This window comes from Penaeus japonicus, unplaced genomic scaffold (assembly GCF_977035675.1).
Source record: "Penaeus japonicus unplaced genomic scaffold, GWHDUDI00000001_assembly GWHDUDI00000034, whole genome shotgun sequence".
Taxonomy (NCBI): Eukaryota; Metazoa; Arthropoda; class Malacostraca; order Decapoda; family Penaeidae; genus Penaeus; species Penaeus japonicus.
Window position 1 is genome coordinate 8,880,342 of NW_028234436.1, and position 15,000 is coordinate 8,895,341.

Consider the following 15,000-nt stretch of genomic DNA (forward strand, 5'->3'; position numbering starts at 1 on the left):
AGACAGATATACATATATATACATATATGTATATATATACACAGATATGTATATATTCATATATGTATATTATATATATACACACACACACACACACACACACACACACACACACACATATATATATATATATATATATATACATATATATATATATGTGTGTGTGTGTATGTATGTTTATATCATCATCGTCAGCCTGTATCATTCCACTGCAGGACGTAGGCCTCTCTCAATCTTTTCCAGTCATTCCGGTCTTGTGTCCTCTGATTCCAGTTTACTCCTGCGAAATTCGCTATTTCATCCCGCCATCTTGTCATTGGTCATGTCCTTGATCTCTTTGTGTAGTGTATTTCCTATTCTATTGTTTTCTTTGTCCACCTATTGTCCTGTCTCCGATATATATGTCCTGCCCACTGCCACCGTTTCTTAATGCTCTTGAGTATATCCTCTACTTTTCTTTTTTGCCTGATCCATGTGGCTCTTTTCCTGTCTCTTAAGCCACACAGCATAAGCCTTTCCATTCCTCTTTGAGCACTTACTAATTTCCTCTCAAGTACTTTGGTCGTAGTTTATGTTTCTGACCCATATGTTATGACGGGGAGGACACATTGGTCAAAAACATTTCTCTTTAGACATAGTGGTAGACGAGCTCATAATATATTACTATGTGTACCGAAGGCGCTCCATCCTAGCCTGATTCGCCGTTTTATCTCGGCTTCGCAGGATGTACCCGTCTTGATGAGTTGCCCTAGGTATACATACTTGTTACTGCTTCTAGTACCTCGCCCTGTATTTGTATTTCCTTAACTTGGGTTCGACTGTTGAACATGACTTTAGTCTTTTTCATGTTCATTTTAAGACCAATCTTCAGACCTTCCCTATTAAAATCGCTTAGTAATTGTTGTAATTGATTTGCTGACTCGCCGAAAAGAACAATGCATCTGCAAATCTTAAATTGCTTAAGTGCTCATTCCCTATTTTAACCCCTTTCTCCTTCCAATCTAACTTCTTGAATACTTCCTCCAAGCAATCTGTGAACAGCTTCGGTGAGATGGTGTCGCCCTGCCTGACACCCTTTTTTATTGTTATTTTATTGGTTTCTGCGTGCATTTTGATTGTCGCTGTATCATCTCTATATATATCCTCTAATAATCTGCAGTATATTTCCTCTGCTCCTTGTTTACGAATTGCATCTAGTACTGCAGATATCTGTGCCGAGTTGAATGCCTTTTCATAATCTACGAATGCCATACACAGAAGCTTCCTATATTCGTTTGTTTTCTCTCTTATTTGGGTTAGTGTGTGGATATGGTCTGTAGTTGAGAATCCGTTGAGGAACCCTGCCCGTTCCCTGGGTTATTTTGAATCTAATGTATCGGCATTGCGGGCTGTGATTTTTGTGAGCAATTTTAGATTACTGAAAGGAGGCTTATAGGTCGGTAATTCTTTAAGTCTTTTTGTATATTAAAATTATTATTGCGTTTTTCCAGGATTTGAGAGGAAGTTACAAAAACATATGCATGCACACATAGATCAGTCAATCACTTATTGCCTGTTACATAATTTTACAATCATTGTCATGTAGGTCGGCCAAACACAGCCGCTGATTATCCCAGTATTGAGAATGGGGATGACACAATTAAGACAATGTTAGTGATGATATTTGTGCTCACTATAGTTATAAAAGTGATGCGAATATTTATATTGGCTGGATGGTAATGTAATATAGGCCATTGACCATAATGATAGAATGAATGACGAGGATGACAGCTAAACTGACAATGATGAAGATGTTTGTTATTATTAACAGTTTAGTTATGAACGTTGTCGTTAAAGAAGAAGTTGCGAGAAGGGCGGAGCGAAACGAGAGCTGCTTCGGCTGTCGCAGAAAGGCAGCTCCGCTTTCTTGGCCATTTGATTCGGGAAGAAGGACTCGAGGGCATTGCATTGCAAGCGGCATCGGATGAAAGCGAATGAGGGAATCTGCAACGTGAAACTTATATAGACAGAATCAAAGGAGTGACCGGGATAGACTCCGCTGCGGGATGTTGAGAATCATTATCACTAAAAAAGCCATCATCTTCATTACAAGTACGTTATCACTATCATTATAATCATCATTACTATCATTACATATCATCGTTACTAATGTTATCATCGTACTTGTTATAACCATCAACTTTATTGCTGCTTCAGTCTATCATCTTTTATTAAATGATTTCATAGATAAAGAGAATCATAGCACCATCATCACGATGATGAAAATAATAATGACAATAATGATAATGAATGATAATCACGACATCACCATAGATCATTTTATCATTTGCAGGGCATTTTGGATAAGGAAGCACCCACGAGCCCCGGCTTAGCTCCGAGTTCGGGAGGGCACCATGATAATGAAGGTAACACTGAAAATAATGAATAATGAGGGTGATTATGATGTTAATGATCATGATACTGAATGGTAATAGTAATGACAATAATGATGATAATAATGATTAGTGATTGTCAAAATAAGGATAATTGGTTATAAGAGAGATAATGATATTAAGAGTGATGACAGAAATAAAGATAATGATAAAAAAATCATAATACGATAATAGCAGCAATTATTAGCGATGATGATAATCCCAATAACGATAATGATGATAGAAAATGGTAATAGCAATGAATACGAGTAATGATAATGGCGATAAAAGTGGTCACAACAAAGATGTTGGTGAGGATAAGGATAGCAATGCAAAGTTGTTTTGAGGAATTGAATAATCAATTGATTAGAGAGCCTATAAAAGTCTCATTTAATTATAATGATTGGAATTGATGATAAAGATAACGCTTATCATCAATGTGGCTGGTATCATTATCGGGTTCATTATTAGTATTGCTTTCGTTGTTGTTTCCATGGTTTTTGTGATCATAGCTATTGATAAAGATGATACTAATATTAAAGGTAAAAAATAAAGTGATGATAATAAAGATGATGATAATAATGCTAATGACAAATGATAATGATGATAGCTGTTATGATTATTACATTACATCCGACTGCAAAACATGAGCATGACTCATCAGTCTCTGAGCACATAATCGGTACAATAATGTCCAAGACTATTCATTATATCTTTGCATGAAAAGCACTTTCGTGCGAGGAGGCGTGGCCGGCGCCTGAGAGGGCGTGGCCACAGCGAGCGAGGGAGAAGCAGGTGCGTGTCACCTGTGTATAAAACGCGGGCGACTGCAAGGCGGCGCAGTCGGACTCCGCTTCCTGCAGTCATGAACACTCGAACTTGCCTCGTCGTGAGTAGTTCCTCGGGAATCTCCTCCTGTGCTTGGAGTGGGACAAGCAGCTCGACTCCAAGGATTTTTCCTCATGTATTCCTTTCCTTGCAGGTGCTTGCGAGCGCGGTTGCCATGGCAGCAGCGCAGGGAGGCTACGGCGGCGGCGGCGGCGGCGGCGGAGGCGGGCGGTTCATCCCCATCGTGAAGGACGACCGGACGCAGAACGCCTACGGCGAGAACACCTTCGAGTTCGAGGCCGCCAACGGCATCGTCCGCTACGAGTCCGGAAAGGAAGCCAACGGACACGTGCAGGAGGGAGGCTGGAGGTGAGTGACATGCCTCTCGCTCTCAGGCTCAGCGCCGCCTTCCATCACATGTGTCATGTTTGTTTCTTGAAGATTTACACAGATTTCGTCACAAGGAAAGCCTGACCACGCCTCCTCCACGCACAGGTACCAGGCACCGGAGGGCATCCCTGTGGAAATCAGCTTCGTGGCTGACCAGGGAGGCTACCAGCCCCAGGGGGAGCTGCTCCCCGTGGCTCCGCCTCTTCCCTACCAGAGGACGCAGTCCTTCGGAGGAGGAGCAGCAGGAGCAGGGGGAGGATATGCGTAAGTTAGAGTTAAGGTCTTATTGAATTTGTCTCTCTACAGTACACGGCCGTCTTAATGAAATGGCCTCAGTGATGTTATTGCCTCATTGTTATTCATCAGATTGTTAACTGATTTCGTAGTTGTACATGTACGTTGCATTTTTCCAAGTGAGTTATTATTGAAATAAATTTTGTTTATATATGGCTCTATATTTCATCCCTTCGAAACGTATTCTCTTGCAAGAAAACACTTAATCTCTCTCTCGCTCTCATTATGTGTCTGTATTGGTGTGGAAATTTTGAATGCTTGCACTAACATGTACATAGATAAATTACATACTTAATATATGTATGTGTATTCATATGTGTGTGTGAGTTTGTGTGAGTATATTGTATTTGTGTATATCTATATCTATATCTACCTATTAATATGCTTTATATGTATGTGCGTATATACATGTATTTAATACACACGTATTCTTTTATCCTCATTATCATTATTATTACCATTATCATGTTGATCTCTCTCTCTAATATATATGTATATATATGTATATATATATGTATATATATATTTATGTATATGTATATATATATATATATATATATGTATATATATGTATGTGTGTGTGTATATATATACATACACACACACACACACACACACACACACACACACACACATATATATATATATATATATATATATATATATATATATATATATATATATGTGTGTGTATACATAAAGGTAGATAGTTATAGATATATAAAAAAACATACACATATGCGTGTGTGTGTATGTGTTTGTGTGTGTCTGTGTGCGTGTGTATACATATATATATATATATATATATATATATATATATATATATATAGAGAGAGAGAGAGAGAGAGAGAGAGAGAGAGAGAGAGAGAGAGAGAGAGAGAGAGAGAGAGAGAAAGAGAAAGAGAGAGCGAGAGAGAGACAGAGAGAGAGAGAGAGGGAGGGAGGGGGAGGGAGAGAGAGAGGGGGGAGGGAGGGAGGGAGGGGGAGGGAGAGAGAGAGAAAGAGAGAGAAAGAGCGAGAGAGAGAGAAAGAGAGATGAAGAAAGAGAGAGAGAGAGAGAAAGAGAGGGAGAGAGAGAGAGAGAGGGAGAGAATGAGAGAGAGAGAGAGAGAAATATAGGTTTAAAAAAACCTTTGGAAGGCCTTAAGGAAGAATGGGTCTCTGTGAGGTAAAGGTTTAGGTATACATTGAAATCGATATACATTGATATGTAAGCATTGGTTATGATTTAGCAACGCCCAGATCTTCCCTATGATATCTTATATAAGCAAAGGCAAACAATAAACTTACTTGAAATGAAGTTTCATAAAAAGGCCAAGTATAAACTAACTAGAATTTAAGTTAAGTTCAAACTTTACTAAGAACAATACAAATCAAACTAAAACAAATTGAAAGAATGTCGATCTTACAAATCACAATTAAGAAATTATTAATAACAGTGTAAAAAATACTAAATTAACAAATGACACCCAAAAGCAAAAATCTTTTTTGGGAATCCCAACTGCCTGGAATAAAAGGTTAAGATGTACCAATCAACGTGAACACTTTCGAAAAAGCAAACTTAGAGTGCACATGCAATTATAAACTTCAGTGAAATTATGCATACGTAAAAATACGGATAGAAGTAGCGAAGACTAATACAACAAACTCTCAGAAAATATATAAATAAAGGCGGCAGTTTGGTATGAAAAATCTTTGTTTTCTAAAACATTCTTTGAATTGAGACTCAGTTATTGCAGTTCATCACGATTGCAGATCCATTTATTGCAGTTCACTGTGATTATAGATCGAAAGCTCTGAGATGAGAAGGCTTACGGAATAGAAGGGAATATCGAGAAAAAAGCTGCACAGATAAGTGGAAAAGTCAAGGGGATAGTCAAGAAGGGAAATTAATTATGGAAGTAATCAAGGAAACTAAAAGGGAGAAGCCGAGGAGATAATCAAGATAAAACACAAGAGGAAAAAGAGAAAGAAAGAGAGAGAGAGAGGCAGAAAGAGAGAGAGAGAGAGAGAGACGAGCGAAAATGAGAGAAAAAGAGATAAATAGAGTGAGAGAGGGAAGGAGCAGGATAAAGAGTGAATGAGAGATGGAAGAAGGGGAAGAAAGTCCGTTAGAGACGGAATTTAATTTAAAACATAATGAATGCACAATATATACTGATAACATATTTGTATTATATATCTAAAGGAATCTAAGAGATGTTCTTTTAATTGATTTCGAAAGTAATTAAGCTAATAATGTCTCTAATATTCTGAGGTAGCAGATTTCAGATCATGTGTCCACGGATTTAGATTTGTCGTGCCTCATATTTCCTTTTGTTATCTTTTGACATATATACAATTTACCTTCTCTTTGAACATCCTCTAGAGGCAATAGTCAGTGTGTCTAATTTCTGTTGTTGAGTTTATAAATAAAAGGTACGTGTATCAGAATTACATATGTATTGGACTTTGAACCATTTCAGTTTGTTTATATATTGGATAAATGTCGCAGTTACTAACATCGCCCAATGCAAATCTTGCAGAAGGTTTTGCTGCAATGAGGGGAAAGTGAGAGATGAAAAGGAAAGTGAAAGCGGTAAAGGGTGAAGGAGGGAAGGAGGGAGAGAAAGTGAGTGAGAGAAAGAAGAAGTTGGAAATGGATGAGAAAGCGAAGTTGGAAGAGAAAACGAGTGAGGACGGGAAGGAGGAAGAGAAAAAGAGGGTCGGGGAAGGCAGGGAAGAGGGAACGCCTGGAGGCCTCATATAAGTTCACAAGCTGCTAATCATATCCATCTTATTTGTCTATGTAGTGTCCATTTTTCTCTTCTCGGATGCCTCTGAAAGGTATAAAACAAGTCATGCAACATAACGGCTCTTCACTCTTTACACGCATCCACACACACGCATTCATACACACACAAACACATACATATACAATCCACACCATCACGTACACATAGACACGCATGCAGTTCCATTGATGCTTAAACATGTAGACTCACGCAGATTCTTGCATACACTCAAGCACACACACACACACACACAAACCTGTCTTCATAGATGTATATATTTTCTAATTATGTATTTGTATGGGTACGTGTGTGTGTGTGTACGCGTGTATATGAGTTTGTGTATGAGTGTCTGTGTATGTCGGTGATTAGATACATACTCTTAGTGTTTCACTGTCATGAATGTAAGAAAACACAGGTAAAGATACATATACTTTAATTTAGAACAAGAAAACAAGTCAGTTAAAAAAAAGAGGAAAGATGATTATTCATCTCTTTAGGGTTGGAAAAGCAAATAACAATAACAACAAAGAACGGTGTAATGAGACCAGCTCCATAAGAGGTATGAAAGGTAACGAAATCAGCGAGGCTGCTTCTAGGGTTCACGCATATCCTCCCCCTGCTCCTCCTGCTCCTCCTCCGAAGGACTGCGTCCTCTGGTAGGGAAGAGGCGGTGCCACGGGGAGCAGCTCCCCCTGGGGCTGGTAGCCTCCCTGGTCAGCCACGAAGCTGATTTCCACAGGGATGCCCTCCGGTGCCTGGTACCTGTGCGTGGAGGAGGCGTGGTCAGGCTTTCCTTGTGACGGAACCTGTGTAAATCTTCAAGAAACAAACATGATTGACACATGTGATGGAAGGCGGCGCTGAGCCTGAGAGCGAGAGGCATGTCACTCACCTCCAGCCTCCCTCCTGCACGTGTCCGTTGGCTTCCTTTCCGGACTCGTAGCGGACGATGCCGTTGGCGGCCTCGAACTCGAAGGTGTTCTCGCCGTAGGCGTTCTGCGTCCGGTCGTCCTTCACGATGGGGATGAACCGCCCGCCTCCGCCTCCGCCTCCGCCGCCGCCGCCACCGCCGCCACCGTAGCCTCCCTGCGCTGCTGCCATGGCAACCGCGCTCGCAAGCACCTGCAAGGAAAGGAATACATGAGGAAAAATCCTTGGAGTCGAGCTGCATGTCCCACTCCAAGCACAGGAGGAGATTCCCGAGGAACTACTCACGACGAGGCAAGTTCGAGTGTTCATGACTGCAGGAAGAGGAGTCCGACTGCGCCGCCTTGCAGTCGCCCGCGTTTTATACACAGGTGACACGCACCTGCTTCTCCCTCGCTCGCTGTGGCCACACCCTCTCAGGCGCCGGCCACGCCTCCTCGCAGGAGAGTGCTTTTCATGCAAAGATATAATGAATAGTCTTGGACATTATTGTACCGATTATGTGCTCAGAGACTGCTGAGTCATGCTCATGTTTTGCAGTCGGATGTAGTCACCACTGGCAGCATTTTCTTTTCCTCCTTGTTGTAATAATCATAACAGCTATCATCATTATCATTTGTCATTATCATTATTATCATCATCTTTATTATCATCACTTTATTTTTTACCTTTAATATTAGTATCATCTTTATCAATAGCTATGATCACAAAAACCATGGAAACAACAACGAAAGCAATACTAATAATGAACCCGATAATGATGATAAGCGTTATCTTTATCATCAACCCCAATCATTATAATCAAATGAGACTTTTATAGGCTCTCTAATCAATTGATTACTCGATTCCTCAAAATAACTTTGCATTGCTATCCTTATCCTCACCAACATCTCTGTTGTGACCACTTTTATCGCCATTATCATTACTCGTATTCATTGCTATTACCATTTGCTATCATCATTATCTTTATCGTTATTGGGATTATCATCATCGCTAAAAAATGCTGCTATTATCGTATTATGATTTTTAAAAATATCATTACCATTATTTCTATCATTACTATTAATATCATTATTTTTCTTATAACTAACTATCCTTATTTGTACAATCCTTAATCATTATTATCACCATTATTGTCATTACCACTACCATTCAGTATCATGATCATTATCATCATAATCACACTCATTAGTCATTATTTTCAGTGTTACCTTCATTATCATGGTGCCCTCCCGAACTCGGAGATAAGCCGTGCGTGCTTCCTTATTCAAAATGCTCTGCAAATGATAAAATGATCTATGGTGATATCTTGATTATCATTCATTATCATTGTCATTATTATGTTCATTATCGTGATGATGGTGCTATGATTCTCTTTATCTCTGAAATAATTTAATAAAAGATGATAGACTGAAGCAGCAATAAAATTGATAGTTATAACAAGTACGATGATAACATTAGTAACGATGATATGTAATGATAGCAATGATGATTATAATGATAGTAATAACGTACTTGTAATGAAGATGACGGCTTTTTTAGTGATAATGATTCTCAACATCCCGCAGCGGAGTCTATCCCGCTCACTCCTTTGATTCTGTCTATATAAGTTTCACGTTGCAGTCCTCTCACTCGCTTTCATCCGATGCCGCTTGCAATGCAATGCCCTCGAGTCCTTCTTCCCGAATCAAATGGCCAAGAAAGCGAAGCTGCCTTTCTGCGACAGCCGAAGCAGCTCTCGTTTCGCTCCGCCCTTCTCGCAACTTCTTCGTCGGCGACACGATCCACGTCTTAAAAACCGCGTTTCTGAACTTCAGTGTTCCTCTCGAGCTGAAGTGTCAAGGCCCATGACTCACAGCCATGAGTCAGAATAGACTCTTCGTAGTACCTGAGTAAACGATTCTTGAGTCTCATAGAAAGGCTCTTGCTGCGAAGATGGAACGCATGTCTTGAAACTTCCTTTTTTTGCAACGGTAATGCACTTCCTCACTTCCGTCTTACACCCCGCAGCCGTTGCAATCACACTTCCGAGATATTTAAGACAATAACCATGATGAAACTTGAGTTAATGGTACTGATGAGACTGATAATACTGATGCTTATGATAACGTTAATAACTCAATTGATAATAAAAACAATTATAACAAACATCATCATCTTTATCAATTTCTTTTTATCATTTTGTCATTCTTTTTTTATCATTATGGTTAATGGCCTATATTACATTACAATTCATCCAATATAAATATTCGCATCACTTTTATAACTATAGTGAGTACAAAAATCATCACTGACATTGTCTTAATTGTGGTATCCCTATTCTCAATACTGGGATAATCAGCAACTGTGTTTGGCCGACCTACATGACAATGATTGTAAAATTCTGCAAAAGGCAATAAGTGATTGACTGATCTATGTGAGCATGCATATGTTTTTGTAACTTCCTCTATAAGCGTTGGTAAAACTCCGAAATCCTGGAAAAACGCAATAATGATTCTAATACACAAAAAGGGGACACAAAAGACTTAAAGAATTACCGACCTATAAGCCTTCTTTCAGTATCTATAAACTTTTCACAAAAATCATCACAGCCCGTATCACCGATACATTAGATTCAAAACAACGCACGAAACAGGCAGGGTTCCGTAGCGGATTCTCAACTACAGACCATATCCACACACTAACCCAAATAAGAGAAAAAACAAACGAATATAGGAAGCCCCTGTGTATGGCATTCGTAGATTACGAAAAGGCATTCGACTCGGTACAGATAGCAGTAGTACTAGATGCAATTCGTAAACAAGGAGTAGAGGAAATATATTGCAGATTATTAGAGGATATATATAGAGATGGTACAGCGACCTTCAAAATCCACGCAGAAACCAATAAAATACCAATAAAAAGGGGTGTCAAGCAGGGCGACACCATCTCACCGAAGCTGTTTACAGCTTGTTTAGAGGAAGTGTTCAAGAAGTTAGATTAGAAGGAGAAAGGAATTAAAGTAGGGGATAAATACTTAAGAAATCTAAGATTTGCAGATAAGATTGTTCTTTTCGGCGAGTCAGCAAATGAATCACAACAATTACTAAGCGATTTGAATAGAGAAGACCTGAAGATTGGTCTTAAAATGAACATGAAAAAGACTAAAGTCATGTTCAACAGTCGAACCCTAGTTGAGCAAATACAAATACAGGGCGAGGTACTAGAAGCGGTAAACGAATACATCCTGCGAAGCCGAGATAAAACGGTGAATCAGGCTAGGTTGGAGTGCCTTCGATACACATAGTAATATATTACGAGGTCGTTTGCCACTATGCCTAAAGAGAAAGGTTTTTGAAAAATGTGTCCTCCCCGTCATGACATATGGGTCAGAAACATGGACTACGACCAAGGCACTCGAGAGGAAGTTAGTAAGTGCTCAAAGAGTAATGGAAAGGCTTGTGCTAGGAGTTAGCTTAAGAGATAGGAAAAGAGCTACATGAATCAGGCAACAACCAAAAGTAGAGGATATACTTAAGAGCATTAAGAAGAAACGGTGGCAGTGGGCAGGACATGTATATCGGAGACAGGACAATAGGTGGAAATACACGACACGAAGAGATCAAGAGCAAGACCATATATATATGTATATATATATATATATATATATATATATATATATATATATATATATATATATAATGTATTATATATATATATACATATACATATATATATATATATGTATATATATGTACTGTATATCTATCTATCTACACACACACATATATATATACTAATTTATCTCTTTATCTATCTATCTATCGATTTATCTATCTACATGTACTTACAGGTCTTTCCAGAGAGAGAAAGATGAAAAGCCCTCCAAATATACAATCATACTCATATCTATATGGATAGATAGACTGATATATGTATAGACATGGAGACATTTTCCAACACTCACAACGGAATGTAATTCACACTAGTTGGAAGCGATGAAAACTATCATTCATAAACAAATTTTATTTAATAGTTAGTTAGATAGCAGTAGAAATATTTTTTCTACATGCGGGTGTGAAATCAGTTAACAATGCCATGATTATTGAACAAAAGACAACGAGACCAGCTCCTCCGTATGATGACCAGGGAAAGAACAAGACTAAATCAGCGACGCTGCTTCTCGGGTTCACGCATATCCTCCCCCTGCTCCTCCTCCGAAGGACTGCGTCCTCTGGTAGGGAAGAGGCGGAGCCACGGGGAGCAGCTCCCCCTGGGGCTGGTAGCCTCCCTGGTCAGCCACGAAGCTGATTTCCACAGGGATGCCCTCCGGTGCCTGGTACCTGTGCGTGGAGGAGGCGTGGTCAGGCTTTCCTTGTGACGAAACCTGTGTAAATCTTCAAGAAACAAACATGACACGTGATGGAAGGCGGCGCTGAGCCTGAGAGCGAGAGGCATGTCACTCACCTCCAGCCTCCCTCCTGCACGTGTCCGTTGGCTTCCTTTCCGGACTCGTAGCGGACGATGCCGTTGGCGGCCTCGAACTCGAAGGTGTTCTCGCCGTAGGCGTTCTGCGTCCGGTCGTCCTTCACGATGGGGATGAACCGCCCGCCTCCGCCGCCACCGCCGCCGCCGCCGCCGCCGCCGCCGCCGTAGCCTCCCTGCGCTGCTGCCATGGCAACCGCGCTCGCAAGCACCTGCAAGGAAAGGAATACATGAGGAAAAATTCTTGGAGTCGATCTGCTTGTCCCACTCCAAGCACAGGAGGAGATTCCCGAGGAACTACTCACGACGAGGCAAGTTCGAGTGTTCATGACTGCAGGAAGAGGAGTCCGACTGCGCCGCCTTGCAGTCGCCCGCGTTTTATACACAGGTGACACGCACCTGCTTCTCCCTCGCTCGCTGTGGCCACGCCCTCTCAGGCGCCGGCCACGCCTCCTCGCACGAAAGTGCTTTTCATGCAAAAATATGATGATTGATGTGGATGTATCATTATCACATTGATTATGTGCTCAGAGAGTCATGCTGAGTCATGTTCAGCATTTTGTATACGTTTTTTTCTCCAGACTTGCTCTGTTCAGTTGTGTCACTGTTGTCAACATGCAAGAAAAAAAAATCTTTTGACTCTTATCACTTTCATTGTAGTTACTGTTTATGAAAAATAATAGTAATACTCAATAATTCATAAACCAAAGTTTCATCTTTCATCATTTTATCATCATAATCAACATTATCATTATCGTCATCACTACTACAAATGATACTACTATTACTACAATTTACTTCTAAACAATGATGGTAAAAATATAAGAATAACAACAATGATAACAATAGCAGAAGCTATTATTTGCATTACATTTATATAAGAACTTTGATTTCTCAGGGATATGCAAGATTATATTTCATGAACAAAGATTTTTAATTCATGTTAACATTATCCTTATCACTTTGTTAGTATAATCTTCATTAGCACTATTATTATGAATATAACTATCACTGTTCATCATCATTGCCATAGATATTAATATCATATATAAACTTTATTACTATCATTATCTTTGATATAATTGACAGTTTTTACTGTTATCATTTTTATTTATACTATCAATGTTTTCATATATAAGTTAATTATCATACATACAGTGATGAAAATTATGAAAAGAACAACAATGATCATTATTTTGATAATGATAGTATTACTACTAATAATGACGATAGTATTAATGATGATGATAATGCTAATAATGATAATGATAAAACGTGATAATAACATTAAGGATGTAGATTATAATATTAATTATTTTACTGTTTTTAATAAGGATGATATTAATAATGATGCTATTGATAAAAGGAGTATGATGATATTTATTGTTGACAATAATCACTATACAAGTAATCTGGATAATGAGAAGACTGCCTGATGATAGCAATGATATCTTCATTATTTAAAACATGTAAAATTCACTATGTTAAAGATGACAGTTATTGTCAACGTCATTACTGTTATGATATTCACGATATCCATCAATCATATTGTCATTGTCATTAATATTGTTCTTGTTTTAGTTGAGGGATGTCCATCTGATGTAATACGAAGGCTCTGTGTTGTTATAGGACTGCGATTATCAACATGATCACTGTGGGTAAATAATGCCATCTGTTGTCACAATTCCCGTGTTCTTCAGATCCCAATTGATAAAATGAATTAGCGTGACTTTGATGATCATAATCTCAGCCTAATCATTATCTTTGAACGTACATCTCTAGCTTGTCAGTTCTTCGTAATCAAGAACCTTCCTATTCTTTACGTTACGCAGTGACATTAACATTCCTATGGATATCTATCTATCTATCCATCCACCTATCTATCTAGATAGAACTCTGGGTTCAATTCACTAAGTTCTGTAAAAGTTACTTGACTCAGATCAAAAAGCCCAGCCATTTCGTTCAGCTAGTTGATGCTGACTCATTAGACCATCCTTGCTGAATCTTAGTGGCCGAAATGCCTTCAGGCTTTCCAGTTCCCACTGGGATCGTGTCAGGCACAGCCGCCTTGCCAGTAGTAGAGCACCAGTACTCGCGGGGCCTCGGCGGAGGAAGCGCGCATGTTCACACTCCAGAAGATAGTGCTGCAATGTGGCTTCCGGCGCACCTCAATGCTCGCAACAGCGATCACTTTGCTCAATGGTATCAATACCTTGCCACTGACACTTTCTGAATCTGTGAGTGATCACTCCCGTACCTCTTGATCTTAGCTCAGAGAGCGTTAAGGGTTCATACCCTGTGGCGTCACCATACCACCTGGCTGAGGGAGAGATTCTGGCTTCCTCTCTGAGGGGTTGCAGCACCCACTCTGTGCCTTCAAAAAGCTCTGCTGGTTTTATGTTCTCATGGTTTGGGGAGTGTCCCCTGCCAAGCTCCCCTGCTTGGTCTGCGATATCGTTTCCCCGGATGCCGGTGTGGCGAGGGACTCTCGGTCAAGGTAGGTAGACATCATGGTTGTGGATACCCTGCTGCAGGCTATGGGTAGCCGCTCCATATATATGTAGATAGACTGCAGAGATTAGCTTTTCGAGTCATGCGTTAGGAATCTCTGAAAGGTTGGAAGCAAGGAAACACAGATATATATAAACGAAATTTATTTTTCGGGTGTCAGTAAAACTACTTTTCTATCTACAACTGTGGATTCCGTTAACAGTGCCATGATTAGCGATGACATGAACGAGACCAGCTCCTTCCGATGGCCTTGAAGAGGGACGAAACCAAGACCAAATCAGCGACGCTGCTTCTCGGGTTTACGCATATCCTCCCCCTGCTCCTGCTGCTCCTCCTCCGAAGGACTGCGTCCTCTGGTAGGGAAGAGGCGGAGCCACGGGGAGCAGCTCCCCCTGGGGCTG

General features: G+C 40.0%; 4 protein-coding genes across 4 annotated transcripts in view; 1 reads left to right on the plus strand and 3 right to left on the minus strand.

Moving 5' to 3' along the window:
* The first annotated feature begins 3,219 nt into the window (after window positions 1-3,219).
* LOC122248583 (cuticle protein AM1159-like) lies at window positions 3,220-4,078 on the plus strand. Its single transcript, XM_043008699.2, has 3 exons — window positions 3,220-3,300; window positions 3,394-3,608; window positions 3,735-4,078. Exons 1-3 carry the CDS (start codon window positions 3,277-3,279, stop codon window positions 3,895-3,897), a joined length of 402 nt encoding a protein of 133 aa, XP_042864633.2. The 5' UTR covers window positions 3,220-3,276; the 3' UTR covers window positions 3,898-4,078.
* A 3,086-nt stretch (window positions 4,079-7,164) lies between these two features.
* Window positions 7,165-7,935, minus strand: LOC147467677 (cuticle protein AM1159-like). The gene is made up of 2 exons (XM_086531062.1): window positions 7,590-7,935; window positions 7,165-7,459 (listed from the first exon to the last, which is right to left on the minus strand). Exons 1-2 carry the CDS (start codon window positions 7,796-7,798, stop codon window positions 7,297-7,299), a joined length of 372 nt encoding a protein of 123 aa, XP_086387188.1. The 5' UTR covers window positions 7,799-7,935; the 3' UTR covers window positions 7,165-7,296.
* A 3,685-nt stretch (window positions 7,936-11,620) lies between these two features.
* LOC147467678 (cuticle protein AM1159-like) lies at window positions 11,621-12,417 on the minus strand. The gene is made up of 3 exons (XM_086531063.1): window positions 12,394-12,417; window positions 12,071-12,300; window positions 11,621-11,946 (listed from the first exon to the last, which is right to left on the minus strand). The coding sequence occupies exons 1-3, from the start codon at window positions 12,415-12,417 to the stop codon at window positions 11,793-11,795; spliced, it is 408 nt and encodes a 135-aa protein (XP_086387189.1). The 3' UTR covers window positions 11,621-11,792.
* Window positions 12,418-14,727: 2,310 nt separating this feature from the next.
* LOC122248588 (cuticle protein AM1159) overlaps window positions 14,728-15,000 on the minus strand; it is a 669-nt gene continuing 396 nt past the window's right edge. The window contains exon 2 of the mRNA XM_043008703.2: window positions 14,728-15,000. This exon is cut by the window's right edge and continues 61 nt beyond it. Within this exon, the coding sequence (XP_042864637.2) occupies window positions 14,899-15,000 (102 nt within the window). The 3' untranslated portion in view covers window positions 14,728-14,898.

Bases quoted from the DNA above. Each gene is read 5' to 3' on its own strand.
- LOC147467677 (XM_086531062.1), bottom strand. From the start codon at position 7,798: ATGGCAGCAGCGCAGGGAGGCTACGGTGGCGGCGGTGGCGGCGGCGGC. The intron at 7,460-7,589 runs GTGAGTGACATG...CTCCACGCACAG, and splicing joins GTGCAGGAGGGAGGCTGGAG to GTACCAGGCACCGGAGGGCA.
- LOC147467678 (XM_086531063.1), bottom strand. From the start codon at position 12,417: ATGAACACTCGAACTTGCCTCGTC. The intron at 12,301-12,393 runs GTGAGTAGTTCC...CTTTCCTTGCAG, and splicing joins ACACTCGAACTTGCCTCGTC to GTGCTTGCGAGCGCGGTTGC. The intron at 11,947-12,070 runs GTGAGTGACATG...CTCCACGCACAG, and splicing joins GTGCAGGAGGGAGGCTGGAG to GTACCAGGCACCGGAGGGCA.
- LOC122248583 (XM_043008699.2), top strand. From the start codon at position 3,277: ATGAACACTCGAACTTGCCTCGTC. The intron at 3,301-3,393 runs GTGAGTAGTTCC...CTTTCCTTGCAG, and splicing joins ACACTCGAACTTGCCTCGTC to GTGCTTGCGAGCGCGGTTGC. The intron at 3,609-3,734 runs GTGAGTGACATG...CTCCACGCACAG, and splicing joins GTGCAGGAGGGAGGCTGGAG to GTACCAGGCACCGGAGGGCA.